The sequence below is a fragment of the Acanthochromis polyacanthus genome, chromosome 2 (assembly GCF_021347895.1).
Source record: "Acanthochromis polyacanthus isolate Apoly-LR-REF ecotype Palm Island chromosome 2, KAUST_Apoly_ChrSc, whole genome shotgun sequence".
Taxonomy (NCBI): domain Eukaryota; kingdom Metazoa; phylum Chordata; class Actinopteri; family Pomacentridae; genus Acanthochromis; species Acanthochromis polyacanthus.
The window spans coordinates 12,708,933-12,731,045 of record NC_067114.1 but is presented as its reverse complement, the minus strand read 5'-3'; the positions used below and the strand labels follow the sequence as shown (position 1 = coordinate 12,731,045).

At 40.5% G+C, this 22,113-nt stretch overlaps 2 protein-coding genes across 5 annotated transcripts in view; one reads left to right on the top strand and one right to left on the bottom strand.

Annotated features, from left to right (window-relative positions):
- Window positions 1-1,766: 1,766 nt before the first annotated feature.
- sltm (SAFB-like, transcription modulator) lies at window positions 1,767-13,844 on the bottom strand. The gene is made up of 20 exons (XM_022200828.2): window positions 13,681-13,844; window positions 11,742-11,829; window positions 10,752-10,810; window positions 9,996-10,023; window positions 8,003-8,606; window positions 7,377-7,420; window positions 7,130-7,242; window positions 6,874-7,023; window positions 6,643-6,755; window positions 6,403-6,563; window positions 6,198-6,298; window positions 6,048-6,104; window positions 5,792-5,946; window positions 5,512-5,692; window positions 4,962-5,086; window positions 4,263-4,436; window positions 3,767-4,078; window positions 3,537-3,675; window positions 3,108-3,262; window positions 1,767-3,018 (listed from the first exon to the last, which is right to left on the bottom strand). Exons 1-20 carry the CDS (start codon window positions 13,813-13,815, stop codon window positions 2,907-2,909), a joined length of 3,006 nt encoding a protein of 1,001 aa, XP_022056520.1. The 5' UTR covers window positions 13,816-13,844; the 3' UTR covers window positions 1,767-2,906.
- A 3,142-nt stretch (window positions 13,845-16,986) lies between these two features.
- Window positions 16,987-22,113, top strand: part of rnf111 (ring finger protein 111) — a 34,766-nt gene continuing 29,639 nt past the window's right edge. The window contains exons 1-4 of one of the 4 annotated variants that reach the window (XM_051940374.1): window positions 16,991-17,128; window positions 17,461-17,523; window positions 18,069-18,146; window positions 21,003-21,962. In XM_051940374.1, the coding sequence (XP_051796334.1) occupies window positions 21,086-21,962 (877 nt within the window). In that variant the 5' untranslated portion in view covers window positions 16,991-17,128; window positions 17,461-17,523; window positions 18,069-18,146; window positions 21,003-21,085. Of the gene's footprint in view, window positions 17,524-18,068; window positions 18,147-21,002; window positions 21,963-22,113 lie in introns of all 4 variants that reach the window. The other 3 variants (XM_022200824.2, XM_022200825.2, XM_022200827.2) reach the window with 3 other exon arrangements.

The window sequence follows — 22,113 nt, the reverse complement described above, 5'->3', positions numbered from 1 at the left end:
CTTTCTGCAGAGTCCGTTGCTAAAGGCCTTCAAACTTCATGTGGCCTTCAGATTAGCTCAAGAACAGTGCTTCAGCAGAGAGCTTCATGGAATGGGTTTCCATGGCCGAGCAGCTGCATCCAAGCCGTACATCACCAAGTGCAATGCAAAGCGTGGGATGCAGTGGTGTAAAGCACGCCGCCACTGGACTCTAGAGCAGTGGAGACGCATTCTCTGGAGGGACCAATCGTGCTTCTCCATCTGGCAATCTGATGGACCAGTCTGGGTTTGGCGGTTGCCAGGAGAACCAAACTTGTCAGACTGCATTGTGCCAAGTGTAAAGTTTGGTGGAGGGGGGGATTATGGTGTGGGTTTGTTTTTGGTCCCTTAGTTCCAGTGAAAGGAACTCTGAATGCTTCAGCATACCAAGACATTTTGGACATATCCATGCTCCCAACTTTGTGGGAACAGTTTGGAGCTGGCCCCTTCCTCTTCCAACATGACTGTGCACCAGTGCACAAAGCAAGGTCCATAAAGACATGGATGACAGAGTCTGGGGTGGATGAACTTGACTGGCCTGCACAAAGTCCTGACCTCAGCCCGATGGAACACCTTTGGGATGAATTAGAGCGGAGACTGGGAGTCAGGCCTTCTGGTCCAACATCAGTGTGTGACCTCACAAATGAGCTTCTGGAAGAATGGTCAAAAATTCCCATAAACATACTCCTACACCTTGTGGACAGCCTTCCCAGAAGAGTTGAAGCTGTTGTAGCTGCAAAGGGTGGACCGACATCATATTGACCCCTATGGATTAGGAATGGGATGTCACTTACATTCATATGCGAGTCAAGGCAGGTGAGTGAATACTTTTGGCAATATAGTGTATGTCTGCACAGATGACTGTACATGTCAGTGAGAAAACATGGAGGTCCAAGAACACTGGAACTGACAGTTAAACAAGTCAGAGCAAAGGCATAAATGTCAGAAAAGTGATGTTTGCCTTGAGAGGCTGTGGTTTATATTTTGGTGAAAGTTTATAAAATGACTTGAAGGCATCATTCATATTCCCCCTTTCTTCATATATGTATTTATAGATTTTTTTCTGGTTCCAGTCAGTTTAAAACGGCTCTGGAAGCTCCCAAAGAATGATTATCACTTTTCCCCATTTTTCCCTTATCACAAATCACCCTCTAGTGTGTCATTTAGTTTTTGTCACTTCACATCCCTTAATACAAACTACAGCACATCAAGTACCAGAGGGGTACTGTAAAATCTGATTGCAAGGCCTTCAGTATGTATTTTTAACTTGATATAACCTTTGAGGGGCTGCACAGTGGATGGTGGTTAGCATTGTTGTCTTGCAGCTAGAAGATCCCCGGTTCGCATCCCAACCTGGGACCTTGCTGTATGGAGTTTGCATGTTCTCCATGTGCATGCGTGGGTTTTCTCCCACTGTCCAAAAACACGCTGAGGTTAACTGGCAATTGTCCTTAGGTGTGAATCTGAGTGTGATTGTCTCTGTATGTAGCCCTATGATAGACTGGTGACCTGTCCAGGGTGTCCCCTACCTTCACCTTAAGTCAATTGGCATAGGCATCAGAACCTCACTACTCTAATGAGGATTAAACAGTGTATAGATGATGGATAAACTTCAAGGTAACAGGGTACAGACACACACAGGGTGAGTTACAGGGAGGTAAATAGGAAACCCAAACAAAGTAAAGTTTCATCCTGGAGCCCACACAGCATGCAGGTCAATCCAGCCATGACCAAACAATCACAAGTCATTCTGCTTCTCACTTTTTTTAATTTAATGAAGCGTCATCAACCAATTACAACAGGTGTGTAGGTAGAGGATGTGTGATGTGAGTTTAAGTACATGCATTTCAGTCCTGGATGGTTAGCATTGGTCCAACTGTGGAAGGATCAAGAAGCTTGACAGATTCCTAAATGAAAGGAAAAAATAAATAGCACTGACTGAACAATAAAGGTACCTGCTAATGACGGATTGGTTTAGTCACGCTGACACAATGCTTAAAATATTGACCTTTTAAAGAGCACATTTCATATAGTGCACACCATGTTTTCTAATTTCAATTTTCTACATGCTGCAATTAAAGTACTTCCTGCTAACATCACAGGATGCATGTAAGGTTTCCCAAACAATATGCAAAAATCCCTCTAAGCGCAGAACTGATTGATGCACCCAAACTACCAGATTTAGAACCATATTTAACTTTAAGTAAAATCCTCAGAATGCCTGGAACAGTAAGCAAATATAAAACAATGTGTTCTGGTCCTTTCAGCCACTCTGTCACCAGTGAATGTCCTGCAGTAACAGAAGCCAAAGTCCATTTTTATTTCAGAAAGACCTGCATGTAATTCAACTCATGGCCTATAAGAGGTTTTTGCTACAATTCAGGCTATTTTACAGTTCAATGTTATTTTAGTAAATCCAACTACTCTTTACAAAACAGGACATCCACACCAAGTATGACTGTTGGAAAAAGGTCATCAGTTTCCTCTGAGAAACGTTCAAACGAGTTAGTTCACCCTGTCACTTAAAATACACTAAAATAAGACATCATTCACAGGAAAACTGTGACACTAAGCTATTGAAAATGCACATAGAACACTCAATAAGAGATAACTTGTAGCATAATTCAAAACTTGTTACAAAGACCTAGGGCTGTACAGTATCTTTCTAAATATTAAAACTTGTGCACAGGGTTGTTTAATGGTAACAGCAGAACTGTCAGGAAAACCCTACACTGAGGTAAACACTGGTCTATACAAAACAAAACAAAATAGTGTCAACCTCATGGCCACAAATGTGCCACCAAAAACAGTTGATCTTCTAAAAATAAAGAGTTCAGAAAACGTCTTCAGCTTTTTAGGTGCTTTCAAGTGGCAGAATTTGGTTGCAGTTAGAACTGCCGCGGCGTTCCTTTAAAGGGCTTGAATCCACCCACAGTGCCGCCGCTGGGAATGGAGTTGCTGGTGATCTGCACAATTCGGTTCATTCCACTCGAAGAGTGACTGTAGAGAGACAGACATCGCGTCTAAGAAAGCCAGGAGCGAGGCACACTATTCAGATTTCTCATCATTTATTCGTTTATTTGGTGTACCTGGAAGGAGCCATCATGCTACCCCGAGTGTCTCCCATTCTGCGATTATCAGGGAAGCCCCCACCTTGGGAGCTCGATCCACCATGCCACTCCTTCCTCAGTCCCTGCTCCCTGTTGTGACGCTCCACCACAACCTGACGACCAGAGCTGAAGGGCTGCAGACACAGGAGATTTAAAGTCAGGCGTCTCTATGAAATGCATATATGACCTATGACTGAAACTTAGACTTAACTACACACAAAGGAAAAACTCAAAGCGATCACCAACATTACGTCAAGTTCTACATCAAGTAAACCGAGGACTCCCTGTATTCCAGAGTTTTTAAGCAACTTTCATACTCAAGAAAAACTTCTAACATCTGTACATATCCTGTCAGTTTAGCAAGATCCAAGAAATACAGTTAAATTCGTCTTCATGAGGTAATCTGACCTGATCACCCATCACCATGGGTCTTCCATTATCTTGATCATTGAAGTTGCTCCTTCCACGGCTGACTGATGGGCCTCCTCTGAGAGCAGGACCGGGACCATCTCTGCCTGATCGCTCTGCACGCATGCGCATCGGATTTCTGCTCAAACCACCAAAGATTAGAAAGAAATTAGCTTTCAAAAACACTCAACCAATAACACTTCTTTTTCAAAAACAGTACAGTTTTTTACCGCATGTCTCCCTTGTTGGCGTTCATCCCGCCATCATTCTTCCATCCATGCGCTCCATCTCTCGGTGAGCGTGTGTGAGACATGCCCGGCATCGCAGCTCTTGCTCCTACGGGGCGATCATGCATTGGTGGAGGGCGTCTCTCATCCCGGTCCCTGCGTTCAGAGTCCCGGAGGTCAGCACGTGGAGGCGGCGGCGGCTCCACTCTGCGGACCGTTTCAAAATTCTTGGGGTAGCGATCGAAGCCAGAGCCATCTCTGTGAGGACCAGGCCGACTCTTCTTTACGTCTGGTTCACCGTCAAACCTGTTACGCCTTCATTCAGACATTCACGAAAAAGAAAGTTAGAGAAGCATACAAGAAACAGTCCACATTCACCAAATGCTTCTGTCTGTTCGTCCTTATTTAGTTTTTGTTTGTTGAGATAACCCTCAATCACATTCTCCTGAATATTAAACTTCTATCACTCAGTGAATTCCTAGAGTTGAAACATGTATACCTGTCATACGTGTTGGGCTGTTCAGCAGCAGCCTCTGGAAAACGACCTCTCTCTCGGGGAGTGAAGTTTGTGAAGCGGTTCTGCTGCCGATTGTAGTTGGAGCCTTGATTCAGACGGACTTCAGGCTCTGACTGCATCTTCTTGTTTCCATTCCAATAAGAATCATCTCTGCGACTAAAACAGCAAGTATGGACAGACATAACTCTTAAGTCATGAATTTGAGGCAACAACACTCGAATGCTATACTGTGCTATATTTTAAATTACTATACAGACAAAACATTGTGTTCATACAGCGTTGTTCCACAAATTTCACTGGGTATAACTCTGCCTCAGACACAGAGCAACAAAACCAGGTTCAAAAGCCTTCAATGAAACCCCAACCCACCAAAATCCAATCTGACCAAAAGTAGTTTTCAGAAAATTGAATAACCAGTGTTTTAGGTGACATTTTGACCCACAATTTGCTGTTGCTAAGGATTTCATATCTGAACAGAGAACTGTTTCCCTTTCTGTTAATCAACCATGCTTTGGTTGGTTAGTCTCCATTTCATTAACAACATATTGCATAGGTACAGCTAAAGTGATCAAACTGTCCATTTTGTTACCTAACGTCTTTAAAAAATGCCCACAACCATCCGAAGTCGAGAGTCATAATCACGCCACGCAATAAAACGATTGAGGGGAAAAAAGTGTATACCCATGTTCCACTTCACGGCCTCTCTTGAGGTTGTTTCTTTTTTCTTGCTCATAACGGAGCTGCTCCTGCTGCCGACGCAGCTCCTCGCGTTCACGTGCCATCCGCTCTGCCTCTTTACGCCTTTCCTAAAAGAGATCATAAAAAAAAAAATTACTGAGACATGGAGGTGATTATAAAATTACAGTGACAGAAATCCAAAGTGGTTTTAATACATCTATAAAAACTATTTAGAGGCAGAAACGCTGTAAATTATAAACCCACTAATGACAATTAATCTTGTCTACTTCCTCACTCGACCGGCTGGCGTTATTTTCAAGGAAAAAACTTGAGGACTTCATAGTCCCTGCAGAGCTTGTATCACAAGTTATCATCGTGCAGTTTCATTGTTTTATGGTTTAATTTTGTTGCGGCAGACCTGCAAAGTTTCTATTGACAGAAAACAACATCTAATTTGTGATTTTTTTTTTCTTAACACCCATGTATTTTGCATTTCCCTCAGTTCAGCTGTGCAACCCTAAAAAGCAACTGAATCTGTTCATGCTTACTGTACCTGCTCTATGCGGATTCTTTCTCTTTCAAGCCTTTCCCTCTCCAAACGCTCTCGTTCCAGTTTTTGTCTTTCCATCTCCAGCCTCTGGCGTTCTCTGAGCAGGTTCTCCCGTTCTTCACGCTCCCGCAAAAGACGGACGCGTTCACGCTCACGACGCTCTTGTTCTGCAATTTCACGCCGCCTAAAGCCCAAACCAAATATATGACAATAGTCTTAGGACTTAAAGACAATGAATAATTATTTTAATTATCACAAATGTGTGAACTATGTTCCAAGTTACCTGCGCAACTCTACAGCTCTACGGACACGCTCCAAACGAATCATCCGTTCACGCATCCGCTGCTCCTTCTGTTCCTTCATCTTGTCAAAAGGCAAGATGTCTCTATCTTCCCCTTTGTTAGGGAAAGGTCGCGGTTTGTCTTTCATCATTGCCAACTAGGAAGGGAAAAATAGGAATTCAAGGAAAAAGAAATATGTAAAGCTTTACAACACAAAAACAACTAAAAACATTGTTCACAGGATCAAAACTTTTATACCTCTTCAGGAGGAATCAACCATTTTGGCCGCCTTTGCATATTCGGGTTGACAAACGGCTGAAAAAAGAACAAAAAAATGTCATTTAACATCCTCTTCAGTCAAATTTAAAATATCTTTAGTTAAATATAATTCAAATGAAAAAGTCTTACTTTTTCAAAATATCTTCCTCTTCTGAAAGGTCTCATTTTGCCAAAATTAGGATCTCCTTTGGTATGATCAGGCATCATCATCTTGCCTGGGCTTTTTGCCCCTGGATTTTAAAAAAAAAGAAGCAAATTTTACTCTGAGAGAACAAACATGTGTCTATTAATAAAGAAACTAGATTCTATGCATTAGTGTTGAACTAAAACCTACGTCCATGTTTTCTGTCATCCTTCTTGGAAGAATCTTGTCCCGAGTTCGATGAAACGGATTCTGATTTTCCAGTTTTGGGCTCCTGTTTCTTGGACAAATCTTTGTCCTTTTCAGAATTTTTATCAAATTTTTTGTCTTCCTTTTTGTAGGTGGGTTGTGCTCTAAACAGGGAAAAAAAAAAAGGTTAAACAGGCATTCAATCAAAAGATGACTGACATTTCCACTTTTTCTGTCACTCACTTGGTAGTCACTTTTATCCCTGTGGAACTGCGCTTGTCAACTGATTTGCTCGAGCCCGCTTTGTCCTCTGCTTCTTTCTTTGACGGCTCCTTTTTGAAGGGATCATTTTTGGCCTAAAAAGAACAGCAGTAGTGAAATATAAATGATACAGGTCGACAACATTCTCCATGAATAAAAAGGTCAGCAGTGTTTCAATTGAGGTCTCTTCATAACCTCTTCTTTCTAACTTACCCTTTCGACATAGATCTGTTGTCCATGAAGCTCTGTGCAGTCGAGGTGGGAAATGCACCGAGTCACTTCTGTACTGGAGGACATGGTCACCAAGCCGTAACATTTTGAACCAGGGCTACGAGCATTTGTAACCACCTTGGCGCTTAAAACCTGTTAAACAATTGTTCATTACACTGAGCATAAACTTCCAGGCATATTTTCAGATATGTTCCGAATGGGCAACAATTATTTCCCAAAAACTGCACACATTATTTACCTTCCCATATTTGCCAAACAAGTTCTTTAGATCAGCTGCTTTGGTGTTTGAAGACAGGCCGCTCACCCATAAGTTACGAGAAGAGCTGCTGTTGCCGCCGCCGCCTGGAGCTCCTGATAAGATGTTTTCCAACACATATTTACCAGTGCATTCAAAAACAAACACTGCATCATGTTTATGAAAGGAGGGGAAAAAAAGCTGTCCTGTTTTTTTTTTTATTTCTAAGAAAACTTGGACAACACCTTACCCTTTTCATCTTTTGCAGCTTTTCCATCTCTGTCTCTTGAAGAGCTACAAAGCAAAAGTTGCAACAACAAACAGGAAATGAGTGAAAATAAATAAAACCATGATATAAAGTTATAAGCACACATCTAGTGGAAAAAAACAACATATTTTGCACTGTGGAGAAAAAAAATCCCTTAGGCAAGGCGTGGATCTGAACCAATGTCTCAAAGGCTTCATTGCATTTCCAGTGGTGAGATGGGTCAAGTTGTCAGCCAATTTAGTCCCTGGACCAATGAAATCTTCGGAGGTTTGTTCAACTTCACAGTGAACCATTTGACCAAAAAAAAAAACATCTGTCATCACGGAGACTAATGCTCTTTTACAATGCCTTGTGCAGAAACTGGAAAAGGCTTTAAAGCTGCTGGACAGGTCAAAGTAACAAAGTAAGAGTTGTTTTCTCAGCTTCTGGTTAATGTCACAATTTAACCAACTTCAGAGAAATAAATCAAAGTAGTAAATGGCAGGATTAGGTACATCAGTGAACATTTCCCTTATGGCAAAAAAAAATCTTGAGGCTACCCACAATGTTGCGTTCTTAGTGAGCTGGACTTGGTAGTAGTATCAAAGAACTGACATAGAAAGACAAACCTCTTTGCTTGACCTGATGCCCCAGTAGTGGAGGGGCCTTTCTTCCCAGAATCCTTTTCTTTATCTCCCGTTTCAGCTTTCTTCAAGGCGTCTCTGCCGTCTTTCTTCATGGGCTCACCTCGGGATCCATCGTCTTTCTTACCATCTTTGTTGCCCTCAATCTCTTCCGCCTTCATGTCATCATCTGGGCCCGTCTCAGCAGAGGCCTCTGGCTCATCAGTGCCCTTCTCTGCCTCTGGATCTGGAAGTTTCACATGTTTACCTGTTTCCAGGAGATCGTCACCATCGACATCTAGGGTGATGGCATCTTCGTTTGGGATTGAGACGGATAGGTGATCATCTTCAGCTTCTTTAGAGGAATTCATGGCTTCAGCATCCATCTCAGCCAGTTCGGTGTCCATCTCTGGCTCAGCGTCCTCATCTACCTCTGGCTCCGCATCGCCCTCTGGCTCGGCCTCGGCCTCGGCATCCACCTCTGGCTCAGGCTCTGAATCAGCCAAAGCTTCTGACTCTGGTTCGGCCTCAGCCTCAGAGTGAGCAAGGCTGTCTTCACAGGGTGCAGGCTTAGAATTTTCACGAGTACCATCATCTGTATCAGTTACATCTGAGGGATTTAACAAGGATAAACATGGCAAAAACACAACTTTTAACATTGACAAGTCGCATGTTACTTGACCTATAAAGTAGAATATAAAGCACAGATAGTGTTAATGGTCATCGAGGGCGTAGACACCACAGGAAGACACAAAACACACAATCTTCACTGAAAATGGGAGATGATTCAGGAGTCTTCATTTCTTGACACATGTAAAGTTCTTCAGCCACAATCCACAGCGAATGAGCCATTCCAGATGTATCGTGTGACAGCGGTCCAGGTGTGAATCTTTTGGCAAAGTTCAAATGAGGAGGAAAAACTTATCAGTTCATCCGTCGGTTTTCCTCAATATGCAAAACACATCCTCTGCTGGTCAGTCCATGGAAAGTCACCGGCGCTTAAAGAAATCTTCAGGCTCGTCTGTCACTTCTTTAACAACTTAATGTCATCAGTGTCTTAGTGGCAAACAAAAACAATCTTTCATCATCAGATCCAACCTGCTGCAATGTGTCCAGTTAGTCGTACACAGAGTGTACAAACAGTGCGTCCCCTTGGGTACAACAGTCTGTCCTTGTTGGTCTCTGGCCATGCTGTATGTACTGTAACATCTCTTCGATGCACACATGCTGGGGCTGCCATCAGCTGGTCAGTAGCACCTTTCATGGATGCTGTCTGTGACAAAGTCTCTTGGTCTTTTGATTGTCTCCCGCCTTAAGGTCTTTGCATTTACGCAGTGCTTGAAGGATTCTAGTGGTCCTTGAGCTAATCCAAACCCCAAACTCATTCACAGGCTGTCTCACCTGACAAGACCTGTAATAAGATGCATGATTCCTGTGGCAAATGGTGTCAAGCATTCAGATATACCCAGTACACTTATCAGTGATCTGTCCATCGATGTTGTCAATCACAATGTCGACTGGAGAGTAGAATGATCCTCGAAGCCTAAAAGTTGTCGCTTCTTCCAATTCATGAGACATAGTCAAATGTCAGCTTGTGAACACTCACTCTTCATATCCTTGGGGAATGTGCAAAGTTGAATGCCAGAGGCAATGGAAATCCACTGAAGCAAATAGAATTTTTTGGTAAAATATTTAAAGTAATCCAACGAAATTGAATGCCTAAATCAAGGCAAACCCAGGACCAACAATTCAGTTGTGTGCTGCACAAAAAAAAACCTTTAAACTTGAGTGGTTATTTAGAAAAATGTCCCCATTAAGCAAGTCGTTGTTGCTCATTTTAGAGAACTGCAACCTAGATAACGCAGTGACGAGCAAAAGAATGGAATACCACTAGATACGGGTTATGGATTCTACCAGGAGTTACTTGGAGTAATATGTTAGCTGTAAAAGAGAAACAACCATATGTTAGCAGTGGGCATTAGTGTGCCAGCATACATACCCTTCTCTGATTCACACTCCTCAGTTTCCTAGAAAAAGAAAAACGTGGAGATGAGTTGCCAAATTTTTCAAAGCAGCATGCACAGCAACAACGGATAGAAGCAGCTAATGCATACAGAAGAATCTCCTTTTGGCATTCTAGTGTGTTTTTGTATAAAAGTATACACATCTATTTGATAAATTTGAAGCACTTAAATGAAGTCTCACATCAAACTTTAAAAAACACAATCTATTCATTTTGTAAAGATTTTAATTTTTTCTGAAAACTCTAAGATGCATACTGGTCAATTATTAGTGGTTTTTCCCTTTTTTTTATTACATTCATTGTCTAGAATCACTTGAACTTTCTATTAGTGTTAAATTTCAAATGTGAATCAAGTTTTCAGCTAAAATTATCATGATGAAAGAGAGTGGGGAAAGGATCTGATATACAGGTGTATCAGGTATTGCAGAGCTCAGCAAAATACATCTCTAACGTTTTCAAATGAAAAAGCATCCTCACTGCTTCCTGTCACACATATTTTTCATAATTTTTCCAGGCAGCCGTTGCAGCTCTTGTTGGAATGTACAGATGTTTATGTGGCCTGCCTCTGGGAGGCCGAGCAGTTATATAAATTCAAGTTTGCTTTGGCTTTGTTTCAACAATGGAAAGAGCATTAAAGCAAATTCACTGCTATGTGTTTATGTGCAAGAATTCCCTAAAAGTTGGAAAAAGACAATCACTATCGTGGCACACATAAATGCCTGCCACACTTACCTTAGAAAAAGCATCTTCTTCTGCTGTGGTGTCCACATCTGAATCTACTTTCTTCCCTCCTGAAAGATTAAATAAATAAAACAGTGAAATATCAGCATGAAAATTTGGAACACTTGAACTTGCTTGGCCAACTTGACTCAGGTCAGGCTCTCACTACAAGAGTTTCAGGGTGATTTCACCCTTTCCAACAATCAGAAAAGAAACTGACTTCGGTCTGAACTGATGTTTGGCCTAAGCTTATCTGGTAATGTGAGAGGTTTACAGATTACGGATAGACCGATTATCACCCTGGCCGATTATCATAGCCAACAATAAATATATATTTAACACTGATATTTAATCTGACCGAAATAGAAGAGAGTGCTCAAATTAAATCACTCCTCTTTCCATTTTACATATTCAATTACAGTCACCCTTAATAATGAAGAAGCCTGGATATGAATGAAAGGTTCTCTGCTATCACATACTGTTGAAACAGTACATTTAATGTTTATCGGTTTAATCAGTTATCAGCCTTTCTTGAGTGCCAATAATCGGTAATGGCATGGACAGTGGAATACCCATATTGTTCGATCCCTATTACAGATCCACTCTTAACCCTCTCAAACTGCTCAGAGACCCATCAGAGCAAGTCGACATTCTGCTCTCTAGCCCCTGAAGCTAACATTAGCAATGAACAATAAAACAGATATTTAAAATCTGATGTCTTGCTGGTCACGTCTTGCTGAAGAACAGACAAACTGCGAGGACCATATTTTCTCAACAGTCAGCCATCTAGATTTGTTTATCTCACTTTCATTTTCTTCTCACAGCAGAGTAATATTAGCATTTAAGGAAGCTATTGCTCAACAGGCATCATTTTGTTTACATTTGCTTCCCCATTAGATTATGTGAGGGGGCGCATTGCTCCTTGACTTCCCTCCTGACACGACAATGAAAATAAGACTCTGCAGTGTCAGCCTAACATTAAACAACATTGAGCAAGATTACCTTTTGCTTTTCCGCCTTTCCGAGTTGATGTATCAGTAGAAAGTTGGATCTGAATGTTTTCTGGATCACCACCTTCATCTTCAACAGCCTTAAAAGAGCGAACACACAATGGAAAAAATATTACATTATATATATATATATATATACCTAGTTATAGCTAGTTAGCCTTGAACATGTCAATGTGAGAAATGATTATGTCATCACATCACTCTTGGGGAATGGCGAGTTGCCTACTGTTAATCTGCAATCTAAACACCCAATTTATCAGTTACACACTGCTGATTCTATTTCAAATACTATTCTAATTCAATAATTTATTACAAAAAAGTCAGCAGCTGTGGTAAAATTTGTTTTTCTCAGGCAGCAAAAGCTGATTATAAGTCACAAGAGAAATGCAGAGTGCTTTGAGGTGCATGGTAGAGCTGTACAATTAGTGGTAAATATCTAATTGTACATTTTTGGACAAATTTTACAACTGCAATTTGTTTTGCAATATATATTTTTTGATGATCACGCTTCAGTAGAGTATTCACTATACAATAGATTAAAAACATGTGATGGAGCCTTACGCCATCAGATTCAATTAAAAGCGTGATGTCACAAGGATAACATGAATTTGTGAAATCACTGGCACAATTGATAAAACCCTGGATGTGACAGAATGCTAACTATATTGTTTCAAATTTTGATTTATCATCTATTTATTGTTCAGTCTTAATGAAGGGAGGAATAAACTGTAAAAAATAGTCAAAACAGCAATGTGAAGTAAGGCAGAAACACACCACATTCCAACTCTTTAGGCTGTGGGATGCACAAAGAAAACCATTTTTATGACTTATGTCCATTAGAAGTTTATTTGACAGAGCATTATCTATTCCAATTCAAAGGCTCTTGAGTCTGAACTTAACAAGATACATGATTTGTTAACATGCAGACACCACATGCGCACAGAAAAATGAAAATAGAAAATGTAGGGGACACTAAAAACAAAAAGATTTGGTGGTAAAAAGAAAGACTGAGGATAACAAAAACAGATACTCTGTTGACAGTACTGTACAATTTTGCGCACTAAAAAAAACTTATTTTTTCTCGTAATGATTAATTCAAGAAAAAAATCTCTGGAAAAGATTAATCTTACTGATAAGATCGAGGGATTGCCACCAGATGACTATTTTCATTTCACAATACATTAATCGCAGAAAAACTAAATATCGCAATTTCTATTGAATATTTCTTTCTGACAACACACAGACCGCGTGAGTAAAGTGAAACTGATTTTAATGGTCAACTTAACACAGCACTAAACAACATGGAAATCAAACGATAAGATATCTCTTCTGCTATGTATACAGATACTCGATGTGACAAGTCAGCGTGAATATCCTCAGTCAAACAAACTGGACACATCTGCTGCCCTCCAATTAAAACCCACACCTAAATGAGCATGTGTGGGTCGTCCGCACATTTACCAATAAAAGTTTCACCGAATTCAATGCTGGAGCCAATCACGTGCAAACTGCCTTGTCCGTTACCGATAAATAATCAGTAAGTGTATGTGCTCCACATAGCTGACATTGCACGGATTTAAAGGTTTAGAACACCGTTCACAGGCATTTCGTGTCTGTTCAGACACTCCCCTTCATTTACGGCAACGGTAAGTCTTAAATAAGGCTTGTAATGTTAACCTTACAGTATCCCTTTCGGTTTATAATTCAAACCCGAATGAAGACCATTACATATTATTCTACATGGATGTGTACTTATTTACCGAGGATGCGGCTCAACTGCTATAAAACATCAACCTACTAGTCATTTGTGCAGTTAACCTAGTGAGTTAACAGGAAACCAGCAACATTGGCTAGCATTAGCATTAGCACCTCTGCATCGCGGACCCACTGCTCATTCATCCTTTGGCACAAGTTCACTTCGTTTCGGTTACCTGTCTGAGTCTTGTAAGCAGGACGCTCTTTACACCAGAAGTGTCCAAATTCCTTCGTTTGAGCTCGGACTTAAGGTCGACAACTCTTAATTCTGATATTTTCTTAGCCTCCGTTGAAATGGCACCCGACGCCATTTTACCTCAAGATTACTGACTCATGCGCGCGCAGATGGTTAGGCCACTTTCTTCTTCGTCGTTTTTATTTGTCGTCATTAAACGTCCCAACGCCGCCTATAAAGAGAACCCATACCGAGCCAGAGGATAAATGAAAAACGGTGTGTCTGGGACATATACCAGATAGAAACTACTCATAAATTAAATCATGACATGTAGTGGTTTCAAAAGCCGAAATTTTAAGCTTTTCCTCTGCACTGGGTAGAGTTTTTTTTATGTGTATAGAGGTGTAAATCTACTGTAACAAAGCAATAAAGCAATGACTGCAAGATTGTTCCTTATGATACCCCCCCCCCCAAATTCTACACTTCCAATGTTCAATCTCTAATTTGCTGAACAAAAATACTCCGTTTTTCTCTTCCCTTTATAGTCATCAGAATGTCTGCAGTATACTTTACACTCATCTGTGTAGACAGTGTGGGGTAAAATGTTTTTGATCATCACGCCCACTAAATTGTTCTAAATTATATTGCATAATTGAGATGAAGGAAATGAGCAGAGCCAGTGATCTCTGGTCCACTTGTAGGTTTATTGTGCACTATATAGAGCAGACAAACAAACTGAGTTGTTCTTAAGAGTTACTAAAGATGATCGCCAAGTGAATTAACCCAAATAAAATTATTTACCTTGCCTAACATGCATCATAGGCACACCAGTGTATCATTATAGCCTGCTTCTCCCTTCATTTTCAGGAGATGCAAGTCATGTTTACATTAAACCTTGAACAAACTCTGCTTAGCCTATTTTGAACCCTGATAATTTACATGATTATATTGAGCTTATATGATTATATATTTCCACACACATTTGAAAACACATGGTCCAAATTGTCAGACACTCGATAATGTTTTTCCAACAACAGAAGCACTTTGCTTATCTTATCTCCATCTCAGTAGCTGTTTCCACCAGCAGGTCAGTGATGGATTAAATAATAACTCTGATAAGTATTAGGGTAATACAATCTAATTAGGTCTATATTATACAGTACCTCATGATGTAACTGATAAGCTGTCTGACAGCTCACCAAGCTCAGTATTTATAATCATATATTGATTATACATCTGATTTCCTTTATATATTGATTGAACTAAAATACAAATATACTGTATATACCATGTAAATGTCACCTTTATATTTTAGTACTAGTCTGTTAATGGTTTTTAGAGAGAGAAGCGTAGAGCAGGAAAAATATGCATAAGAGAACAATAAATACTGAGAGATTAGAAAGAAAATAACAGCACATCTTGTAGCTGTGCAGGCAAAGATACATGCAGAGAGGACAACACAAACTACAGGAGAGGGAAGACACAAAGTTAGTGACATGCAATGGTGATATATGTTTGTATAAAGAAACGGATTGTGGGAGAGTAGAGGAGATCTCTCCCGATAGTCTGGCCCAACCAAGTTCTTGTAAGTAAAATGTGCCTGCATAGAATAGAATAGGTTGTTAATGTGACTGTTAAAAAACAGTGTAAATAAGTTTAGCACTCTCTGTATAGCAGCATTAAAATCACACTATATAAGGTGATATGCAAACATTCAATGTGACCTCATGCAAGAATAAGTGGATGTCAGTGCCATTTCTAACCTCAAAGCATTCTCCTTCCTTCATTTAAAGATACAAGTAAAAGAGGTGAATCTGTCTTCTCTTTATAGCATGACAATCTGATAACATATGCTAGAAATAACCAACCTGGGGGGTGGGACACCCACCAAGAGGGGAATAATTACTGGGACAAGAAAGTAGTTTAAATATGACAATATTAATTATTCTCATTATTTCATATTTGGGAGTTTTTAAATATTTTTTCAGTTTCTAGTGAAATGCAACATAGTTTTAAACATAGTCACAAATAGACAAGGCTTCATATAAGCCACTAATCTAATATCAAGACACTGTTTCTCGGTCAACATAACTCATTATGCTCCTCAGTAATATTTAATACGTGTGTTCATTGTAAATAGAGAAGGTCTGTGTTCAAGAAAACAAACTGAAAAATAAGCTCTTAAATGAACTGTCTATTTGTTCTTTTTATATTTATACATTCTTGTTTTTAGATGAGCTATTTCATGTCAGTGGGGTGACTTTCACTGACTTTCTCAGTGTGTTTGTGTGCAGGTTGTATAAGGTTCCAAGAAAAGGGGTCAGTAATTAAGGCTTGAGGTCCCCATAAAGAGATGCAAATGCATCTCTAGAAGGCTTTTTGTCTTTGGAAAGTTGGGCTCAGCATTTCTTATATGGATTGGAAACCCGATCACAAAGTTAAACTTAAAAAGCCATGTACACTGTCCATTGAAAAGGAATTCCTCAGTTTTTTGTTTACTATAAAAGCTGTTAGATTTGTGCTTCTCCTATGAGAATCTGGATTAATTCTGTTGTTCTAATTGTTTGCACTATGAAATTTGCCAACAACAAAAGAATTTTTTTGTGTGTGTTTTAGGTTCTAACAGTTATAGAAATTTTCCACAACAATTTATATGATGTGAGATGTTCAAATTTAACTAATTTCTACAGTGTGTGAATATTCATGGTAGTCAAAAGTCAGCGTGAGGGTTGTGTGATTGATTTTCAGCTACAGCATTTCACTCATTCAGTGCTTAAGCGACCGTTGATCACTCTCATTTCACACAATGACTCCTTGCAGTCTGAATAGGCATTGCTGTTGTATGTTATATATGAATAATTTACAGTTGATGGATTATTTATGCTACTCTGACTGTTTCATTTGTCTGACCTATTTAATCAGAAATTATGTGATTTCGGCCTTTCATTAGTCTTGTCAAGTTTCTCTTGAATCATTATTATAAGCACATTAGATTGAAACGTTTTAAACTTCAGTGGCATTAATTTTGTGCAATTACACATATTTGAGTATCTATCAAAGATGTAACCACTAGTGGGCGTGCTGGTATTTGGAATGGAGGATTAAGGACGCTGATACATCAAAACAAAGATGGATAAACTTAAAATATCATCTGTAATTTGAGTTTAGAGCTATCAATATGTATGAATTGCAATGTCCTCTCCTCAAAAGCACGAAGAGAGGGTGTCTTCGTGATAATATTCGGATTTTACCAACAAAGCTGCTTTGAAGAGGACTAAGTGAAGCTGTCGTAGAGTGTCGTAAAGCAGTTGGCGGCTGGCGGGGATGTGGCGCCCTCGTGTGGCGCTCTGGGCTGTGTTGTAGCAGTAGCCAGCCAACAGACGACCTGCTGGGTAAACAACAGTGGATGCCTCGGAAGGCAGGAATGGGAACTTCGTCGAGGGCAAATAGTGAGACATTTCTCTCTTGTAAAGTAGAGACGTAATAGAGAGGTCGTGCTATCTTTCGAGGGCCGATAGGATTCGTTTTCGAGTCAAAATGGCTGAATATAATCGAGTATTTGATGAGTGAAGTGGAGCTAGCCTTAGCTTAGCTCTTAGCCTTCCAGGGCCCATTGCCTTCGATTTTGCTTCTCGGCTCAGCTCGGGACTGTGTTGTCAGTTTCACAATCTCAGCCACTGCCGTCCTCGGGTCGCGATTTCTGTGTAGGCCTGCCTAGTTGCAGTTTGGGCTAAAATTGAGATAACTGCCCGTTTTCAACGCTTGTTGTTACTCCCCATAGGATTTAACCTCGCATGTTACAAAAAGGACGGTGACACAATTTGAAAAAAGGACTTAGACCCAGGTACGTGTTGTCTTTGTTGTCTTCTGTCTGGAGTATTTGTCAGGCTAAATGGCTGTCTGTCCACTGTGGTTTCTCTTGATTCGTCTTCGGAATAGTATTAACATTCATGACCAGCACTATATGTTTATGTTTTAGTGTTTCTCTTTTAATACACCTGGCCTCAGTCACTTCAGCAGCGTTTGTGGGACACAGACAGACTGCAGCTGGGCTTATTGTAATTGCTAAGCGTTGTAGAAACTATGCTTAGCCTCAGTTTCAGGCTCGATAACGTAAATAAATCTATGTAGCTCTGTTTTTGCTTGTCTAGTCAGTATGGTTTCACAGTCAGAAAGTACTGTGGGTATCGTTAGAGCTTACTAGTCCCAGCTCAGTCGTACATCTTGAATTGGTTTGCTGTTGCCATTTCTGTTACATCATACATTTTCTCCTGTAAGTAGTTCCCACTAGTTAATTTGCTCGTAGCTGCACAATCTGTTGTTTATGTGGTCGTCAATGATGAATCGTTATTATTCAGCCCTGATGCCTGGTGATTTTTCTTCCTTCAGTGCTGTCCTCCGAGGCCCTGAATTCATGCAGCCATTGCGCAGCTTTCTCTGTGGCATCTGAAGGACTCTCACTTATAAGTGAGTTGTATATAAAAGCACAAAAAGAGCTTTGTTGCGTGTGCCATTGATGGGATCACTAAATCCGCAGTTGTGTTAAATTCTCGAGCAAATCACCCCGTGGCAACATGAACCCCAGCATCCCTCTGTCACAGAAGTTGCATCTTCAAGTCAAGTGACAACCAGCATACTGTAATGAAATAGACTGTGAATGAACAATGCAGTGACATTTTTGAATGCCTTTTTCAGTCTGTTAGAAAATGAAATGCATTACATTATCATCATGCACAAATGTACAGACTCTGCTGTCCAATATTACCCTGCAGCAAATGGGATCAGGCAAGTTGTTGTTGTGTTACATTTTTACTGTGACAGTGCCAGAGAAATGGTGAACTCTGTAGTATTTTTTTGTACCTGTGACTTGGCTCTTAAAGAGAGTGGGATTTGCATTTGGTAATGACTGACCTTGTGCAAAGAGATAGTGTGTTTAAAAAATGCTTTGAGTGCAGTAGTTGGAAGTGGCACATTCAGATTTGTTAATGTTGTGAATTGTGTGGTCCCAGGTTTTTTTGTGCTGTCTTACATCACTTGTACTTCCAGATGGCCACATAGAAGTGGTTGGTACAATATGTTCCTAAATCACTTTCTGAAATAGTAGCAGCATGATTTTGTCTTCTGATTACATCATATCAAGAAGTGTGGTCTGCTTGTTGCTGTGGGTGATATCACCACGTGCATATAGTGCATAAGGCTGTGCTAAAATTATGTGATTGTTTGCTGAAAACTGCCGTGCATTTACTGCATGTTTGCAACACAGAGCTTTCTGCAATAGAGAAATCTAAAAGTGATGATGACGCCTCTTAAAGGTGATCAAATTTAATGTTTACGCTTAAGAATATTGTGGAATCAAATGTATTCTTGCTCTTGTGAGAACAAGTGTTGAAGTCTGAAATACATCGTAGGGTTACTCACACAACTGTGCTGGATCAATATTGGGGCAATCAAAATATCTTTTCACTGGAATAGTATGGATTACATAAAATGTGATCTTTTATAGAGCTTCATTGTATTGTAAACTGTTGCGTTCTGGGTGTACTCTATGTAAAAAAAAAAAAAAAAAAAAAAAAAAATCCCATGTCACTTCTTTGAAAATCTCCAACACAAGGATATCACAATATTTTGCCATTGATATCAAAATATAAGAGATAGTAGATATGTGATATATTGCAAGAAAGTCATTTATCTAGTTATCTAAAGTAAATTACAAATTGATTTTCAAATGTGACTCAGACCTCTTTCCTCCAATATTCTAAACCCTGTCAGAGCTAACACCACTGTTGGCTGACAAAGGGTAAAGTCAGCCATGTGCCTTCTAAAAGTACACAAGATCTCTGACAGTTTTTTTTTTTTTTTTGTTGTATTCCTGCATTGCAGAAATGATTAAATTTGGCATTTTTGTGGGAGACCTTAGACCACAGTGAAAATTCCCCTACTGCAGCACACACAAAGCTCCTCTTGGGATATACTTGTTAGTGCACCCAAATATAGCCCGAACTGTTTTAAAGTCATGACATAAACATGAGAGTTTCTTTCATGTTGGATATTTCCTCTTTTTCTTTTCTTGTTTTGATTTACCCTGGTTCATACGTCGCCTGGAATGCGCAACGAAGAATACAAATCAGTATTGACTCTTTGCTCATTACTTTTGGCTCGATCTTTGCCTACCTATTTTCTGTCTTTAATATGCAGGCTTGGGTCATGCAGTCTTAATGTGTACTAACAAACAAAATGACTTAGTGAATGGACATACAGTCCTACATTTAACACCACAAAGCATTGTTATGGATGTAGTAATGTTTGTTTGATTGGTCAGTAAAATGCTGGAAATGTTAGTGTTGAATAATTCAGTGCAGACAGCATGAAGACAAATGTAATTACTATGTTGTCTGTATTGTAAAAAAATAAATGAAAAGTCAGATCTGGTCATAAATTTAGTAATAGATGAAACTAGGACATGTTTTTATCTATGACAGGGGTGTCAAGATCCGTTCCTGGAGGGCCACTATCCTGCATGTTTTAGATGTTTCCCTCTTCCAACACACCTGATTCAAATGATCAGGCTCGTTATCAGGCTTCTGCTGAGCTTGATGATAAGCTGATCATTTGAATCAGGTGTGTTGGAAGAGGGAAACCTCTAAAACATGCAGGATAGTGGCCCTCCAGGAACTGAGTTTGACACCCCTGATCTATGAACTGAATTTTCTCTCATTCCTTCCATTATATTTCTTACCATGTACTTACAGTAGTTCTTCTATTTTACTGAAATGTCCTTGCAGCGTTACCTTCTAATTATTGATGGCATGAATCTGTATTAGTATTTATAGCCATATACTTCATCATTTCTGTTGAAGGCTTGAAAGGATAGAACTGTCTTTAAAAAGCTTTGTCTTCAGTTTAGGAAAACACTCCAACACAGTCCAGTGATATGTGATGCTTTGGTCCTTCTATGCTAAATGCACAGAAGAACATTTAGTGAAGGTAATTTACATGTTGTTTGTAATCAAATGAATACTGTCCTGGCTATTTAGTCATTAAGGCAGCTCAGTAGCAGTGTCCTCAGATCCAACCTCTATTAGTACATTCTCTTATATGGTCAATGCAGTCAAGTTGATCACTGCAAGCTGCTTCATCACTGATATTTTTTGAGCCTTTCATTCATTTACTATTTTCAGCTTTATGTTTCATGAATGAATTAGTACATAGAATATTTTTAGCTCATCGGTCAGACCTACATTTAGATGAGAACACTCTTTTCCTTTTATGTTTTGTTGAGTGGCTTTTGTGTGTGTGTGACTCTTTTCCTTTCTTTTTTACTAGGTTTTGTGCAATGCATTGGACAGATGCCTAGAAATTAATGCGAGTGCACTTGGTGTTTGCCTTGTGAGGACAGACCTGCCACCATGAAGAGTGAGGTGCCATCTGAGGCCGCCAGCAGACAGGAGCATCTGAAGGAGCCACTGGTGAACCCAGAGCCCATGGAGGCAGCCAAGAGCTTCCCTAACAACATGGAGGTGATTGGAAAGGCTGGTAGCGATTTTGAAACCCTGTGTGAGTCCAGGCATCGGCCCTTGAGGGACACAGGAACACACAGAGACTCAGAAAGGAGCCTCCCTGGGCGCAGAAAAAGAAAGGGCCAACAGGCAGGGCCGTCAGACTGCTCACTGAAAGAGGGCCACATCAGTGAGAGTTCACTGGCACCTCAGCGTCCCAGAGTAGAACTTTTACGGCGCCCCAGTGAGGATGAGCATAATCACGAGTCCTCTTTTAGTGACTGTGCTTCCTCCCCTTCATCTAGCCTGCGATTTGGGGACTCGGACACTCTCAGTTCAGAGGATGAGGAGGAAGCTGGAGCAACAGGGGGCCAACACAAGACTCCTGCCCTGACAACAGGAGGGGCCACTGGAGTCGGCCTGCGCCCTGTTCTGGGTCGGACTCGGGGGAACCGCTCTCATAAGTGGGTGCGGTCTGAGACTGAGCCTGTGCTGCTGAAGCGGCCGTGTCTGAGCAGCCGACGGCCTCTGCATAGGAAACGCTTTGTGAAAACTGCTCCTGGAGGAGGTCAGCGGACGCAGAAGCAAAAGGAGCGACTACTACTGCAGAGGAAGAAACGTGAAGTGATCGCACGTAGGAAGTACGCTCTACTCCATAGCACCAGTAGTTCGAGTGAGGAGCTGAGCAGTGACTCTTCCTCCCCCTCTTCTACCGAAGCAGAAGATGAGCTGTATGTAGATGTCAGCAGCACCAGCAGCCAGCCCAACAGTGCTACTGTAGCCACAGGTAAGTACAAATGACTGTTACACATTCATCTTTGAGTTGCATTTTACAGCATCGGATATGTTTTTGTAGGCTGTCTCATATAGTTAAGAGAATTGGAAACCAATAGGGTTGGCTTACATAGCAGAAAGCTGTGCCATCACAGAGTAACACT